General features: G+C 37.1%; 2 protein-coding genes across 6 annotated transcripts in view; both read right to left on the bottom strand.

Moving 5' to 3' along the window:
* LOC115219654 (trichohyalin-like) overlaps positions 1-16814 on the bottom strand; it is a 259067-nt gene that overhangs the window by 146945 nt on the left and 95308 nt on the right. The window lies entirely within an intron of this gene.
* LOC118766255 (fibrillin-1-like) overlaps positions 1-16814 on the bottom strand; it is a 68130-nt gene that overhangs the window by 37153 nt on the left and 14163 nt on the right. For 2 of the 3 annotated variants that reach the window (XM_036509560.1, XM_036509561.1), the window contains exons 1-3: positions 14078-14375; positions 11423-11456; positions 3128-3268 (exon numbers count right to left, since the gene is read on the bottom strand). In XM_036509560.1, coding sequence (XP_036365453.1) covers positions 3128-3268; positions 11423-11456; positions 14078-14125 — 223 coding nt within the window. In that variant the 5' untranslated portion in view covers positions 14126-14375. Of the gene's footprint in view, positions 1-3127; positions 3269-11422; positions 11457-14077; positions 14376-16814 lie in introns of those variants that run through there. The other variant, XM_036509562.1, reaches the window with a different exon arrangement.

Raw genomic sequence — 16814 nt, 5'->3', positions numbered from 1 at the left:
TGGGTTGGACGGTTCGACCGGGGATCTGGGAAGCCAGAAGGCTGCACCAGGCTCCAGTCTTATCTGGCAGTGTTTCTACAGCTGGATGCCCTTCCTAACGCCAACCACTCCGTGAGTGTAGTGGGTGCTTTTTACGTGCCACCTGCACAGGTGCCAGGCGAGGCTGGCAACGGCCACGGTCGGATTGGTGTACTTTATGTGCCACCGGCACGGAAGCCAGACGACGCGGAGCTGGCATCGGCCACGAGTCGGATAGTGCTTTTTACGCCACGAGTCGGATAGTGCTTTTTACGTACCACCAGACCAGGGATCCTGGCTGGTTCAATTCGATTTCGATTTCGATTTCACTTGCCCCAACATGTCTTCACAAGCAAGGGGGCTGGCATGGGTGCCTGTCGTACGGTCAGATTGGTGTATTTTACGTGCCACCGGCACGGAAGCCAGTGGAGGCGGCGCTGGCATCGACCACGAGTCGGATAGTGCTTTTTACGTACCACCAGACCAGGGATCCTGGCTGGTTCAATTCGATTTCGCTTGGCCCAACCTGTCTTCGCAAGCAAGGGGGTTGGCATGGGTGCCTGTCGTACGGTCATATATATATATATATATATATATACATTTATGTTTGGTATAGTTACAAACAATTTGTAGTGAAATACAAATCTGTCACTCTCATGATCATTTCTGGGTTGATTTTGTTTTGCCTAGCTTTGAAGTATATTGCATTTTTAACAGAATATATCTTTAAAGGGATTTTTCTAAAAAAAGAAAACTGCAGCTTATATATATATACATATGCATACGTTCATATATACATACATACACATATATATATATATATATATATATATATAAGCTGCAGTTTTCTTTTTTTAGAAAAATCCCTTTAAAGATATATTCTGTTAAAAATGCAATATACTTCAAAGCTATACATATGCATACGTTCATATATACATACATACATACATACATATATATATATATATATATATATATATATATATATATATATATAAAATATTATTTGAGACAAAACCACTATTTTGCAAAACAACAAGGAAAGACTTAATCAATACATAAATTTAATAAATAGTCAAAAAACCGCCACTACAATCGTTTCTTGTCTTGATCGACAATCTTCAGGTGGACTTCCAATCTATGCCAGTGCTACTCAAGTGGTGGTCTGTGGACCAGTGCCAGTACATGGTGAGTCAAAATAATGTAATAAGAACCAGTAACTGGTTCTTATTACATTATTTTGACTCACCATGTACTGGCAACTGGTCCACAGACCACCATTTTGAGTAGCACTGGCATAGATTGGAAGTCCACCTGAAGATTGTCGATCAAGACAAGAAACGATTGTAGTGGCGGTTTTTTTGACTATTTATTAAATTTTATGTATTGATAAGTCTTTCCTTGTTTGTTTTGCAAATAGTGGTTTTGTCTCAAATATATTTTATAATATTTTTACTATAAAATTGGATTTAATCCTAAATCTGATTTTTTTTTCCTGTAAATTTGGATATATTCCCTAATATTTATTATATATATATATATATATATGTATATATATATATATATATATATATATATAATAATATATATATATTATATTATATATATATATTATGTATATATATATATATATATATATATATATATATATATATATATATATATATATATATATATATATATATATTATATATGTATGTAAGCATATGTATATATATATTGTGTGTGAGTAGTTGGGGTATATCCCAGCTCTTTCCTCTTGAAGCACGTCTGCTTATTTCATTATTACAATCCAATATTCAGTCTCAGTTGCTGCCGTATGTTAGTTCAAAATATATACTAAAATTGAGAATTATGGAAATATTATTTACAGAGTTATTGTATAACATAACAGGAAATTGGAAATTTCTTCATATTATTTATTCACCATTACAAATAATAATATTCAATTTCTTTGAAGAAATTCTAATAGGAAATTCCTTACATGCCTATCTAACATGCAAAACTTTATAATTCTTATTAGCAAATGAAACACATGTAATGGTGAATAAATAATACCAAAAAATAAAGTCTCCAGTTTCCTGTTTTGTTATATATATATATATATATATATCATCATCATCTTCATCATCATCATCATCATTTAACGTCCTTTCTCCATGCTAGCATGGGTTAGACGGTTCGACCAGGAATCTAGGAAGCCAGGAGGCTGCACCAGTCTCCAGTTTGATCTGGCAGTGATTCTACATATATATATATATATATATATATGGAATACATGGGACAAAATAGTAAGAAAGGATCTTCAGATATAGGGCCACACAGAGGGGATGACAGGAGACCAAGACCCCTGGCAGTTTGCTGTGCTTAAGAAAAAGCTAAGTAAGATTGTGGTTGTCTTTGCATACAGGTATGTACTCTGCATCCCTCTTCAGCTGAGCATTCCTAATTTTGTGATCTTGTAGGGGCTGGTACCATGTCAAAACAGCCATAGCAGCGCCACATAAAAACACCTGTGCTAGTGCTGAGTGAAAGCACCCAGTACACTTTGTAACGTGGTTGGCATTAGGAAGGGCATCCAGCTGTAGAAACCATGCCGAAACAGACTTGGAGCCCGGGTAGCTCTTTAGTTGGCCAACTCCTGTCAAACTGTCCAACTCATGACAGCATGGAAAATGGATATTAAATCATGATGATGATGATGATTATCATGATGAGATATAAATATATGTGCATGTGTGTGTGTGCATGTGTGTTATATATATATATAATAACAAAATAATAAATAAAACATATGCATATATACATACATATATGTACATACCTACATCTATATGTATACATACATGCATATATGGGTACAGGACACCAAACAAACGTAGAACACAATTAGAAATGAAAACATAAAATCAAAACCATGGAAACGGACTTTTTCCAAACAACAAAAAAACAGAGTACAAGACAGACAACACAAGGAATATTCCCCTTCTTCAGCTGCCCCTGCTTTGACTACTCCGTGTTTTATATATATATACATAAATATATACATACATGCACAAGTTAAAATGACAAATATGTTTGTTGCTAATACTGTAAAGTAAAGGATTACCTGGAACACATCTTGTCCTGTCAAAAGAATGTCTGAAGCCAGAGTCACATATGCAAATGTAGCCATCACATGATCTGGCCATGCAAGTTGAATGCAGTGGACATTCTGAACTGAGACGGCAACGATTAAATATTAAGGGAACTGAAAAGAAAATCAACAAAAGGCACATTATATCTAAGATATGCATATTCCATAAGTAAATAACAAGAAACAATATTAAGTTTATATAAAACTATTGGTATATTTTAAATATATGTATGTTTTGTATGCATGAAATTTATACTTATATTATGTATTTGGCACAGGTATGGCTTTATGGTTAAGAAGCTTGCTTTGCACAGCACCTTGGACAAGTGTCTTCTGCAACAGGCTTGAACTGACCAATGCCTTGTCAGTGACTTTGAAACATGGACTGAGAGGCTGATTATTAGAGACCCCCATCACACACCTTTTTTTGGGGGGGGGACCAGGAGGAGGTAGTGAGGCTATAGAGCCTTGCTTCGGTTGAGAGCAAATAATATAAATTTTGTCCTATTGTATGTGTGATATATATATATATATACATAGAGAGGGTGAGAGTGAGGGAAAGATAGAGAGATAGATTGGTAGATAGGTAGACAGGAGACAGTCAATAGAGAGATAAATTAATAGACATAAAATTTTAAATACATATATATGCTATATTGATAATTATATACTTAATTATATCAAGGGATCGGATGAGCCTCTCCATGCATTAAAAATAGACACCAAATGGTGCTAAAAACTGCCTTAAATGTCCTATAGCACAGGTTTTATTTTGCGCTGACCACTTGATAAAATCATTAAAGTGATTTCATCCTTTGTTTTATATGTGTATATATGTATATATATCTCTTTCTCTCTTTCTCTCTTTTACTTGTTTCAGTCATTTGACTGCGGCCATGCTGGAGCATCGCCTTTAGTCGAGCAAATCAACCCCGGGACTTATTCTTTGTAAGCCCAGTACTTATTCTATCGGTCTTTTTTGCCAAACCGCTAAGTGACAGGGATGTAAACACACCAGCATCGGTTGTCAAGCAATGCTAGGGGACAAAGACAGACACACAAACACATATATATATGCATATATACGACAGGCTTCTTTCAGTTTCCATCTACCAAATCCACTCACAAGGCATTGGTCAGCCTGGGGCTATAGCAGAAGACATTTGCTCAAGATGCCATGCAGTGGGACTGAACCCGGAACCATGTGGTTGGTTAGCAAGCTACTTACCACACAGCCACTCCTGCACCTATATATATATATATATATATATAGAGAGAGAGAGAGAGAGAGAGAGAGTAAGGTATGTGTGTTTGTTTGTGTCTGTGTATCTCTATTTGTATCTCTATCTGTGTCAACCACCACTTGGCAACTGCAGTTGGTTTGTTTACATCCCCATAACTCACCACTTTGGTGAAAGAGACTGATAGAATGAGTACCAATCTTTAAAAAAAAAGTATTGGAGTTTTCCTTGATTAATTGTTTCATGGCAATGCCCTAGCATGTCCACAATCCAATGATTGCAAAAGAAAAGATAAAATATATCATGAAACACAATAACCAAAGATAGCACCCTGGTAGATAAAGCAATTAAGGATATGAAGTCTGGTGGTGTGGGTCATGGCCTAGTCACTCATATTGTAAATCAGGTAGTTCATGAAGGAGTCATACCCAATAACTGACTTAGCAGCACCATAGTCAACTGCTACAAAGGTAAAGGCGATGCTATAGATGGAAATAACTACAGGAGTATCAAACTGCTGGATCAGGTGATGAAGGTCACAGAGAGGGTCATAGCCCAACTAATTAAGGAGAGAGTTTGCTTAGATGAGATGAAGTTCAGTTTTGTGCCTGGTAGAAGCACCACTGATGCTATATTTCTGGTAAGGCTACTGCAGGAGAAATACCAAGCCAAAGATAAACCCTTATACTTGGGTTTCATTGACTTGGAGAAAGCCTTTGACAGGATCTCCCAATCCCTTATTTGGTGGGCGATGCAAAAACTAGGGATAGGTAAGTGGTTAATAAGAGATATACAGGCCCTGTACTGGGATGCTGTCAATAAGGAGAAAATGTAGAGGGAGTGCAATGGGAGGAGGAGATGGAGTGAATGGGAGAGGAAGGGTGGGGAGGAGATTGGAGAGGCAGGAAGGAATAGAAGGCGAGTAGCAAGTGAAGTGAGAGTGAGAGTGGGAGTGTAGGGTGAGTGGGAGGAGAGGAGGAAGAGAAGCAAGAGGAGGGGAGGGGAGGAGAAGAAGAAGAAGAAGAAGAAGAAGCAATAGCAATGAACCCCCCAAAAATGAAAGGCAAAGTTGACTTTGGTGGGATTTTTAATTGAGAGTGCAGAGACACAGAAGTAATAACACCACAAGGTATTCTATATGTTGTTCTCACAACTCAGTCAATTGACTGCCTTAGCTCAAGAATTATGACTGCTTTATGTCAGAAACTTAAAGATTAGATGAAGACTCACTGGCAAAAAATTTTTTTTTTCCTAATCACAGTGACCTCTATATCAAAAAAAGGATCTTGCATGATTAATTCTTTAAGCCAAGAAATAGAAGCATAGAAATCAGTGAATAATTACTTTTTGGTAATCTGTTTCATTTGAGCAATAAAACTGTACTGCCAGAGATTAAGTACAAGACTCTTACAATAACTTGAATCATAATATCATATCTGGCAATGGTTTCCAGCCATTTATTGCACTACGGATTGGTTTCTTGCAAGACAATTTTTCCACAGACCAGGAAATTACACACAAGAAAAACACAAAGTGCATTGTATATAATCTAATGATTACATGCACACACACACACACACACACACAATTACATACATACACACATACATATGGTAGGTAGGTATGTGTATGTGTGTGTATGTATGTATGTTTGATTGTATGTATGTATGTATGTATGTATGTATGTATGTATGTATGTATGTATGTATGTATGTTTGTATGTATATAGGTAGATAGGTATATGAGTTTTACAAATGCGGAAAGTAGGATATATGTGAAGTCAGAAGACAAAAATCAGAAGCCAATAAAAAATATGTAAAGAAAAGTAAGTATGTGTGTGTGAATATATAGGCACGTATAAAAGAGAGGGAATTCAAAGAGATCCAGTAGTGCATTAAGAGCAATCTATCCAATGAAGTACCCTACTAGCACAGCGCTGTTGCGGAATCATATTTATTTATGTAATTACACTGGGAAATGAAAAAAAAAGTTATTGTCTGCTACCCAATCAAGTACTAAATCAAATACGCTGATTCTGTATCTGAACTCAGAATTGCAGTAGCACATCAGGATTTCGAGTTATGAACATAATTATATTAATGCTATATTAATATCAGGAATAGTTAAGCTCAAGGTAAATAATTATTATAATAGTATATTTGTACTGTATATAGTATATTCATGTTTAAGGCAAATAGTATCATAATATAATGGTACATAGTATATTTATGTTAAGGGAATACTCACTTTATTTTTGATAAGCTGAGCTCAGAAATGTTTTAGACACTTGCTCTTGTGCTTATGCATCATGCTGGTCTCCCATTGCAAGTCACCCATCATGTGCGGATTGAATTGGCCCTGATACTTTGTTTCCATCTCAAATATGTCCTGGTGGAACCTCTCACCATGCTCAACACTAACGGCACCATGATTAGTTGGAAAAGGATCAAGACAAGAATGCAAGAAGTGCATTTAAAGGGACATTCAGCATCCCATTCTTTCATATGCTATCAGCATGTTTTTTATTAAATCAGCATAGTTTCCAGCTCTATGATTTCCAAGAAAGTTCTGTACAGCTAACACGGATGAATCCCATGCCATCAGCTCAACTGGATTCAGTTTACCTCTGAATTTGCAATCAGATATCAATTCTCTGATCTTGGGTCCAATGAAAATGCCTGCTTTCAGTTTTGCATCACTTTTCTCTGCACCAAATTTTACTTTTGGGTACTGAAAGCCACAATCATTGTATGTCATTGCTTTTACGAAATCTTTCATGTGACCAAGTTTGATGTGAAGTGGGGGGGAAGGAAAATCTTTTACAGGTGTACCAGTGGCATATATTGCACATTATACTGACCATCTATGCACTCATTTCTTTTAGCCTAAAATTTAGTGGAAGAAGGATAGTTGATTACATTAATTCCAGTGTTCAACTGATCCTCATTTCACTGATCCTGAAAGGATGAAAGACGAAGTTGACCTCAGTGGAATTTGACCTCAGATCATAAAGAGGAATGAAATACTGCTATGCATTTTGCCTGGAGAGGTAACAATTCTGCTAGCTCACTGCCTTACACATGTAGGTAATAATACATATATACTACATAATATATATATATATATATATATTGCATGTAGAATACATATATAATATAAAAACACCCTGCAGATTATGGTAGTCAGTAATGTAGGAATGAAATTTTAAAAATTCATTCTTTCTGTGCAGCCTCCTACCAAATGATCCACAGCCAGGAACCAGCCTACAGTCTAGTACTGGCCCACAACCCAGTGGTTGGGGACGCCTGGTATATGGTACAGTACATATAAATCTCGGTAGTTATTCTAATATTGTTGAAAATAACTAGAGCAATAACAAGCTAAGCAATGATATTGTTATACAAAGCAATGACATTGACACTGCATAAAAGTTGTATAGTTAAATGCAAGCTATTATACTGAGCATAGTGAGTGTCAAATAAATAAAGGTTTTAATCAGCGAAAATTGCACACATTACATAAAGTAAAAGTTTTTCATTGGATCTTATTTGTTTCATAGAGTCAGAGTTATCTACTTTCTATTCACACACTGCAGCTTGCTTCATCTCTCACAATCAATAATGAAAATATTCTTTTATTCTTTTACTTGTTTCAGACATTTGACTGCAGCCATGCTGGAGCACTGCCTTTAGCCAAACGAATCGGCCCCAGGACTTATTCTTTGTATGCCTGGTTCTTGTTCTGTCAGTGTCTTTTGCTGAACCATTAAGTTACAGGTACGTAAACACACCAACATCGATTGTGAAGCGATGGAGGGGGGTGAACAAACACACACACATACACAAATACACACACACACACACACACACACACACACATACACACACACACACATATATATATACGATCTGTCAGCCGTGATCGTCTAGTAGTTAGGACCCCACGTTGTGGCCATGGTAACCCAGGTTCGAATCCTGGTCACGGCAGTTTAGCTACTTTATTTTTCATACATATTTTCTTAAACGCCGGTGCATCAGCATGGCCGCAGCTCTGAGCTGAAACTAGAGAAGAAGAAAAAAAAAAAAATATATATATATATATATATATATATATATATACAACAGGTTTTTTTCAGTTTCCGTTTACCAAATTGACTCACAAAGCTTTGGTTGGCCTGAGGCTACAGTAGAAGACATTTGACCAAGGTGTCACATAGTGGGACTGAACCCAGAACCATGAGGTTGGGAAGCAAGCTTCTTACCACACAGCCACTCCTGTGCCTATAAGTGCAAAATGAAAATAAAATCCAGCACCAATTCAATCCTTATGCAACAAAGTGAGTGAGGTGTTATTTGCTTATAAAGGTCACCAAAGACGAGCTGGTTCAGACATGTGGTATGTTATTCACTTAAAGGTGTCAAGTACAGTAAAGATGACACAGTCTATAAACTTGTCAACAACTTATTTCACAACGCACAGATAAACATTGTAAGAAAATACTAATAAAAAAAACAGAAAAATAGAAAATGGATAATGTTGTTGTTTTGTAAAAGACAAACTATTTCAACAGAGAATCCACCGATAAATATATATACAAACAAAAACTTAATATACTAGTATCCTAAGTTCTGGTTTTTTTAAACTTTTCTTTTTTTTTTTTGATCAGTGCTTAACTTCTGATTTCTCTTTCTCCATTATTTAGTTTATATTTCTTCTCTTATTTATTTTATATTTATTTATTTGTGTGTGTGTGTGTGCATGCTGTGTAACAATCAGCTGACTCAGATACCAACAGCGGTATGTGCAGGAGGGTGAGAAGTGTAACAGAACAAGGGATATCATAAAATTTACAGAACAAGCTCATTAATAATAAGTTTAGATCTTTGATAAAATGAACTCTTGTTAAGAAAATTAATTAGGAATGACACAAATTGATAAAATGAACTTCAGTAAGAAAATCAACTAGAACTGACAAAAAAAAATTCAGTAGCTTATGGGAGGATAGAAAGATAGGATTGAGGAGTGGGTCACCAAAAATGCTCAATTTCTATGTGAATCTGCTTTCTTAATTGTTGTTGCTTAGTCGCCTAAAAATATAAAAAGGGTCGACCCTGACTGAGTAGACCTGTCACCAAAAGCAGGTATAGGCAACCAGTGACACTTGTGCCAAATATAACCCTTCATAAAGACTCCGCCGGTTACGACGACGAGGGTCCCAGCTGATACGATCAACGGAACAGCTTGCTCGTGAAATTAACGTGCAAATGGCTGAGCATTCCACAGACACGTGTACCCTTAACGTAGTTCTCGGGGAAAATCAGCGTGACACAGAGAGTGACAAGGCTGACCCTTTGAAATACAAGTACAACTCATTTTTGCCAGCTGAGTGGACTGGAGCAACGTGAAATAAAGTGTCTTGCTCAGGGACACAACGCGTCGCTGGGAATCGAACTCAACCCTTCATAATAGTTTCAGGGCATACAGTATACATCTTTCATTTTTTTACCTTTTATTTGTTTGTCTTTGGACTGCAGCTATGAAGGGGGGGGGATCATCCTGAAGGGTTTAGTCATACAAATCAAAACCAATATTTTTTTTTTTTTTGTAAGTCTGATATTTATTCCTTGGTCTCTTTTCTGAAACTGCTAAGTTACGGGGACATAAACAAACCGACACCAGTTGCCAAGCTGTGGGAGTGGGGCACATGCAAGCACACACACACATATACATGTGTGTGTGTGTGTGTGTGTGTACAACAGGCTTCCAAACAGATTCTGTCACTCAAATCCACTCAAAAGGCTTTTACTGGCTGGGGGCGATAGTGGAATACACTTGCCCAATGTGCCATGCAGTAGGACTGAACCCAAAATGATATGGTTGCAAAGTGAACTTCTTAACCACACAGCCATGCCCACATAATTTTTTTTTCCATTTTTCAGGTGAAAAGACAGTACCCATGATCCTCTACAAGTCATCCCTGAATGGTGGAAGAAACAAAGGTATTCTCACACTAGAAGTGTGACCTGAATGCAAAAAGCAAAATGTGCTCCATTAAAAGCAACCCAGGTATCAGGCAGTTGTGTCAAACCAATTGATGGATTATGTTAACCAGTTAAGTAAGCAGGCCAAGACAGAATTTGAGCATGAAAACAAGAAAGAGCTAGAACAGACATTATATAACATCTTGCTCATCCAACCCTCTAAGAGCTGTGTTAATCCACTGCGCTAGATTGGAGGCAGTGGTAGGGGGACAAACACACACACACACATGCACGCACACACATACACACACATATATGACAGGTTTCTTTCTTCGCCAAATCCACTCACAAGACTTTGGTTGGCCAAAGGCTACAGCAGAAGACACTTGCCAAAGGTGCCATGCAGGAGGACTGAACTTGTAACCATGTGGCTGGGAAGCAAGCTTCTTTATTTCATCAAATTTGCCATGACAGCATTACAAGGAGTAGCTTGCGGATTGGACAGAAACATTAATGAGATGAATGATGAAAAAAGAGGAAAAAAATGATGTTGATGGGAGAAGACAAAAAACGCCAGCCGATTTTTTGCTTCTGTAATACATTATTCTTTTTAAAAAACAAAATGAGGTATTAAACCTCTTTCTTTAGTTTTCATTACAAATTTTCTTTTTATTTTCTACAACGAAAAACACACAAAAATGAGGCAATAACCTCTTACCCAGACTGAGACACCAAGTCTCTTCAATCATCCCCTATCAATTCTCTTGCCGCCTGCAGGCAATCCCTCAGTCGCAAGTCGGGGCACCAAAAGATATAATTGTAATGTTTTTCTGAACAGGACTCCACTATTCGAAAGAACTCTCTTTCTTTCACCACCAGCACCACCACCTACAAGCTTCTTACCACACAACAATGCCTCTGTCTACACAGAATATCATTCAAAAGTACTGAGTAGAGGAAAGACTTGTGTAAAAAGATTGAAAGAAATCTCAATTGAAGGAATTCAGTATTTTATATATGTAATTATTAGTATACAGGACTCTTACCTTGAGCAGATATTAATGGAAATAGTAACAAAACCTGTAAAGAAAAGGAACACATACATAAATTATAAAAGAAAAAAAAGATTAGGCATTATGATTAAAAACATTAAATGCTGATCTTTTCCGATTCTGTTTACCAATCTAAGGCTGATGACATACAACTAATCTATTCTCCTTATCTTGTCAGATATAGAAAATAACATTTGGTACCAGTTTTGGTAGTTGTTTTAGTTGCGTTTTTTTAGTTTTGTTTTGGTAATTACCCACTGTAACATGATTTTTGTCCAGTGCAGGGTAAGTGTTGTAATCTCATCCCTTATATGATATGCCATGCTATGGAAACCAGGTTAAGGTCCAGTTTTATGAGCCCTAGGGTTTATGACAGACTTCTTTGCCTCCATTTCTCTCCCTCGCTCTCTATCTCTCTCTCTCTCACACACTATCCTTCCTTCTTCCATCATTCTCATTCACTCCAATTGCTATTCTCCTATCATACCACTTGTGCCATTTTTCTATTTCTATTCTCTTTCATCTCTCTCTCTCTCTCTCTCTTCCTCCCTCTCTCTATACCTATCTATCTATTTATTATCTAAGTATCTATCTCACACACTCTCGCTCTCTTAATTACATTGTTCTAAACAAATGGAGACAACATGGAACAGAGAGGATTCTTTAGTCTTTCTAGAAACTAAAGAATTCAAATCCCGCCAAGATAAACTTTGCCTTTTGTCCTTCTTCCGGGGATCAATAAAACAAATGCAAGTCAAAAATCAGGGTCAATTTATTCAACACACACACACACAACTTCTGGCATAGTGCATATATTAGGAACAAAATATCTAGCAAATGCTTTATGCCATCACTAAGATATAACAGTACCCTGATTAAAAATCACTCATCTACATTTTTTCTTCCGTTGTTTCAGCTTAAGTGCAAATATGATCAGCTAATTAAGGAATTAGCTCCAGAATATGTAGTTCCAGTTTCAAGATTTGATCCAGTTGTGTGGAATTTTGTGGAAATGCCTTTAATGAAAATCTCAAATAAACCCAACCCTTGCCAATAAAAGTGTGTAGATTATGAAATTTGTGCAAAGGCTTATTGTATGGACTATATCTGTACAAATAAGTCCATAACTATTGTTAACACTTACTTTGTTACCTAGTTTAAGCCATTAGCATTCAGATTACTCTCTCAAATATAATGCTTATCTATTCACATTGTTTTGGATTAACCATGCATTATCTCATGACTTTGATAATTTGATGATGTGATTGTTTATTTTTATAACGACATTGTAAGGTAGGTGTAAGAAGCCAGATCTAGTCAGTGTGAACATAAAACAGAATATTTGAGCTGGATGTGGCTGGTTTAAATTCTAAAAGGTTAACTCTATCACCTGGCCCTTGATCCTGTTACAAGCTTTTTCAGTTCAATTCTCTGGTCTAAGGAAAAGTTTCCTCCCAGGGTGATGGTCACCCTGGAAGGCAGAAAAAATTTTATAAAAAAAAACATAAAATAGAAATAACCATGACTGTGTGGTAAGAAGCTTGCTTACCAACCACATGGTTCTGGGTTCAACCCCACTATGTGGCACCTTGGGCAAGTGTTGTCTACTATAGCCTCAAGGCAACTAATGTCTAGTGAGTGGATTTGGCAGATAGAAACTGAAAGCCCATTATATATATATATATATGTATTTATATATATGTATATGTATGTATGTATATGTATATTTTTATGTATGTGTGTCTTTGTGTCTGTGTTTGTCCCCCACCACCACCACTTGACAACCAGTGTTGGTGTGTTTATGCCCCAGTAAATTAGCAATTCGACAAAAAAGTTCAATAAAATAAGTACCAGGCTTTAAAAACAAAATGAAAATAGGCTTAGGGTCAATTTGCATGACTCAAGCCCTTCAAGGTGGTGCCCTTGTATGGCCACAGTTAAATCACTAAAACAATTAAAAGATAAAAATATATTTGTTATGAATATAAACCAGAGGACAAGTGAGAAAATGAGAAAAGGTCAGGCAACTCCAGCTTCAGGTATAAAGGCACACAACATTTCCTCTGGATCTATCAAACCTGTCTTGGTGGGAGCACTAGAAGTGATTTTACAACCCAACCCTCAGGCACTGGAAACTTTTACTATGCCACTAATTTAAAGAAGATTAAGAAATAATTACAATGTGTAACACGATTTTTGTCCTTGAGTAGCAACTCTTATTTCCTATTTGCTTACCTCTAGAAAATATGAAAAATGGCTAATATTCCTTCAAACTTTGCTTTTGTTATGATATTTATTCAAATCCAAAAGAATCCCTCTCAACACATCACTATGATGCTCCCCAACTGCTCCTGCTCATGATAAGAGAAGCATATATTGTCAGCCACTAATGGACATACTCAAGTGTTTACGGTCAAGCAACTTACAAACAAATTTGTGGTATTGAGCAGAATATTTGCTATATCAATATTTTTGCTTCAGCAACTCAGCACTGAATATCTGTCTGAAATATAATGAGAAAATAAGTCAGTTTCAAAGCATTGATGTCCAGGTCACAAAAGCATTTCCTTTGATTTCTTGATAGAAGCAAATAGGGAGTAACAAAAAAAATTGTTACAGTGTTATCTGTACAATAATTGCAGTAATTACCTGTAAAAATATACATTGGAGTAAATTATCCCACATCTTTTCTGCCATGTTGAGGGCTCAATGAGTTGAGGTTATGTGTTCCAGTAGTTAAAGGTACAATCCCTTTGAGAAGGTGTACAGATCCTTAAATTTTAGGGTTCCTTAAAGGAAGGTGTAATACTCAATTCTTTAAAAGAGGGTGTTGACTTCTCTAGCTACATACACTGTGTTGTTAAAGTGATGTCCAGTATAGATGATACATTAGACTACTGCAATAACTGTACTGTGTTTTAGTGGTGGTGGTGGTGGTGGTGGCAGTGACAGTGGCAGTAGAGGTGGTGGTGGTGGTGGTAGTGGTGGTAGCAGTGACAGTGGCAGTAGAGGTGGTGGTGGTGGTATTGGTAGTGGTGCTGGTGCTGTTGCTGATGCTAGTGCTGGCAGCAATGGTGGCAGGTGTGGTTGTGGTAGTAGTGTAGGTGCTAGTAATAGTGGTGGTGATGGTGGCAGTTGTGATGTGTGGTAGTGGTGGTGTGTGGTGGTGCTGGTAGTGAAGGAGGAAAGAGGATGGAGGAGAAGACGAATGGAGAAAACAAATTGTAGGGAGAAAATAAACTTGTTACAGGTGTGTGTATGTATGTATGTGTGTGTGTGTGTGTGTGTGTGTGTGTGTGTGTGTGTGTGTGTGTGTGTGTGTGTGCATGTGTCTGTAAGATTTACCCCCTTAATTTGGTGCAAACAGGTAGAGGTGGTTCATGGCAGCGCCGTACTGAAGAGGTAATCAAACAGATTGGTGATGTGACCAAATGGAACACTTAACACACCTTTGTTGTTACAATAATAATAATAATAATAATAATAATAATAATAATAATAATAATGATAATAACAGAAGAGAGTAATGATGATTTTTTACTTTAAAAAATATGTAGATTTGTTTGAAGATATTTTTGGAGAAGTCGAGAATCCTTGTGAAAAACCCATTTATGTGGCTGACAGACACGTTCAGGTAACACAGTCTGGTATTATAAGCAAATATTTGGAAGTATGTAGCAGAGATGATTTAGATATTATTATCACTGTCACATCCCTTGTTTGTCAGCTAACACAAACTTCACTTCCATTACGGCCACCATTGCCACGAACTCCAACACTTCCAACCATACTAACTCAGCAAACAAGCACCAATATCATCATCATCATCATCATCATCATCACCACCCACATTAACCTCTTCCTCTTCTCCCTCATCATTATCATCATCATCATCATCATCATCATCATCACTACCACCACCACCACCACCACCACCGCTACAAACCATCACTATCATCATCATCAACATCACCACTGCCACCATCACCACCACCACCACCACCACCATCACCCCCATTACCACTACCACTATCACCTCAACCACCACCACTATCTATATTATTATCATCATCATCACTACCACCTTGTAACTATCACCACCACCGCCATCATAATCACAATCACTCCACTGCCACTAACATCACTACCACCACCATCACCACCACTACCACTACCACCACCATCATCATCATCATCAACATCATGATTAACATCATCGTTATCACCTTCACTACAACACCATCGCCACAACTGCCACCAACAACAATACCAACACCATTGGCGGACTGGCCAGGTTACCAGCTTGCCCGATGGCAAGTGGGCCCTTGTGCAATTAGAATACATATATGGAGGCCCATATTAGTATCTAAGGAGCTCAAGTTTGAGAATTTTTTATTCACTCCTGAAGAATGCATTAATTATTTCAGCCTGGCTGTGTTTGTAGACAGTTGAAAAGAATACTGCATTGTAGTTGCAGGTGGGCCCCCTTGTAGTTGTGGGTGGGTCCTCTTAGTCTCCTGGCAACCAATATTTTTAGACCCAGTCTGCCACTGACCAACACGACTACCATCACCACCACCATCACCACCACTACAACCACTGTCATTGTCATTATCATCATTTATTCATCTTTATCACATTCACTATCATCATCACCATCATCATCAGAAGAAGCCATTTCATGACAGCTGGGCTGTTAGAAATAGCTGCCAAACCTTCAATTCATACTCTCATTGTCGGAATATAAAAAGGGAAAAGACACATTGAATAATGCAGTCTTGGGTATGCTATGTCCATCTAAGAAAAAATGAAAGCCATCTTTACCTAAACAATGCCAGAATAAATTTCATCATAATTACTATCCATATAATCACCATTATAATTTGAAGTTAGTGCCATGAGAAAGGTAAAAAAAAAAAGTTATAGAATTAAATTTTTAAAAATGTCACTGCATCTTATAGCAGAAACAGCTGTTAGCTAATGCAGTTCATAAGATAATCGTTTATTCCTTTGTCATTTTATTTTATTACTAGCAGTATCGCCCGGCGTTGCTCAGGTTTGTAAGGGAAATAACTATAAAGCATTTTTAGAGAGTTATAGCCAAAAAATAGCAAAAAAATGGAAAAAAATGATGGTAAATTTTTTTTGAGATTTAAAAAAGGTGGAGTTGCGTCCCCTAGACAGTTTGTGGTTCGTGTTTCTGATTCTCGACCCCATGTCGAATTTATCGATTTTTTTCAGAACTGGAGGAACTTTTCAAAATTTTCACTGCGTTAGTTTTGAATTATGACATTGGGCTATGTGTGTGTCAAGTTTCATCAGAATCGGTTGAAAGCCGTGGTCAGGGTGAGGGTACAAGCAAACAGACACACAGAAACACGCACAG

Source organism: Octopus sinensis, linkage group LG15 (assembly GCF_006345805.1).
Source record: "Octopus sinensis linkage group LG15, ASM634580v1, whole genome shotgun sequence".
NCBI classification, from domain to species: Eukaryota; Metazoa; Mollusca; class Cephalopoda; order Octopoda; family Octopodidae; genus Octopus; species Octopus sinensis.
This window is presented reverse-complemented; position numbering and strand designations above follow the sequence as displayed.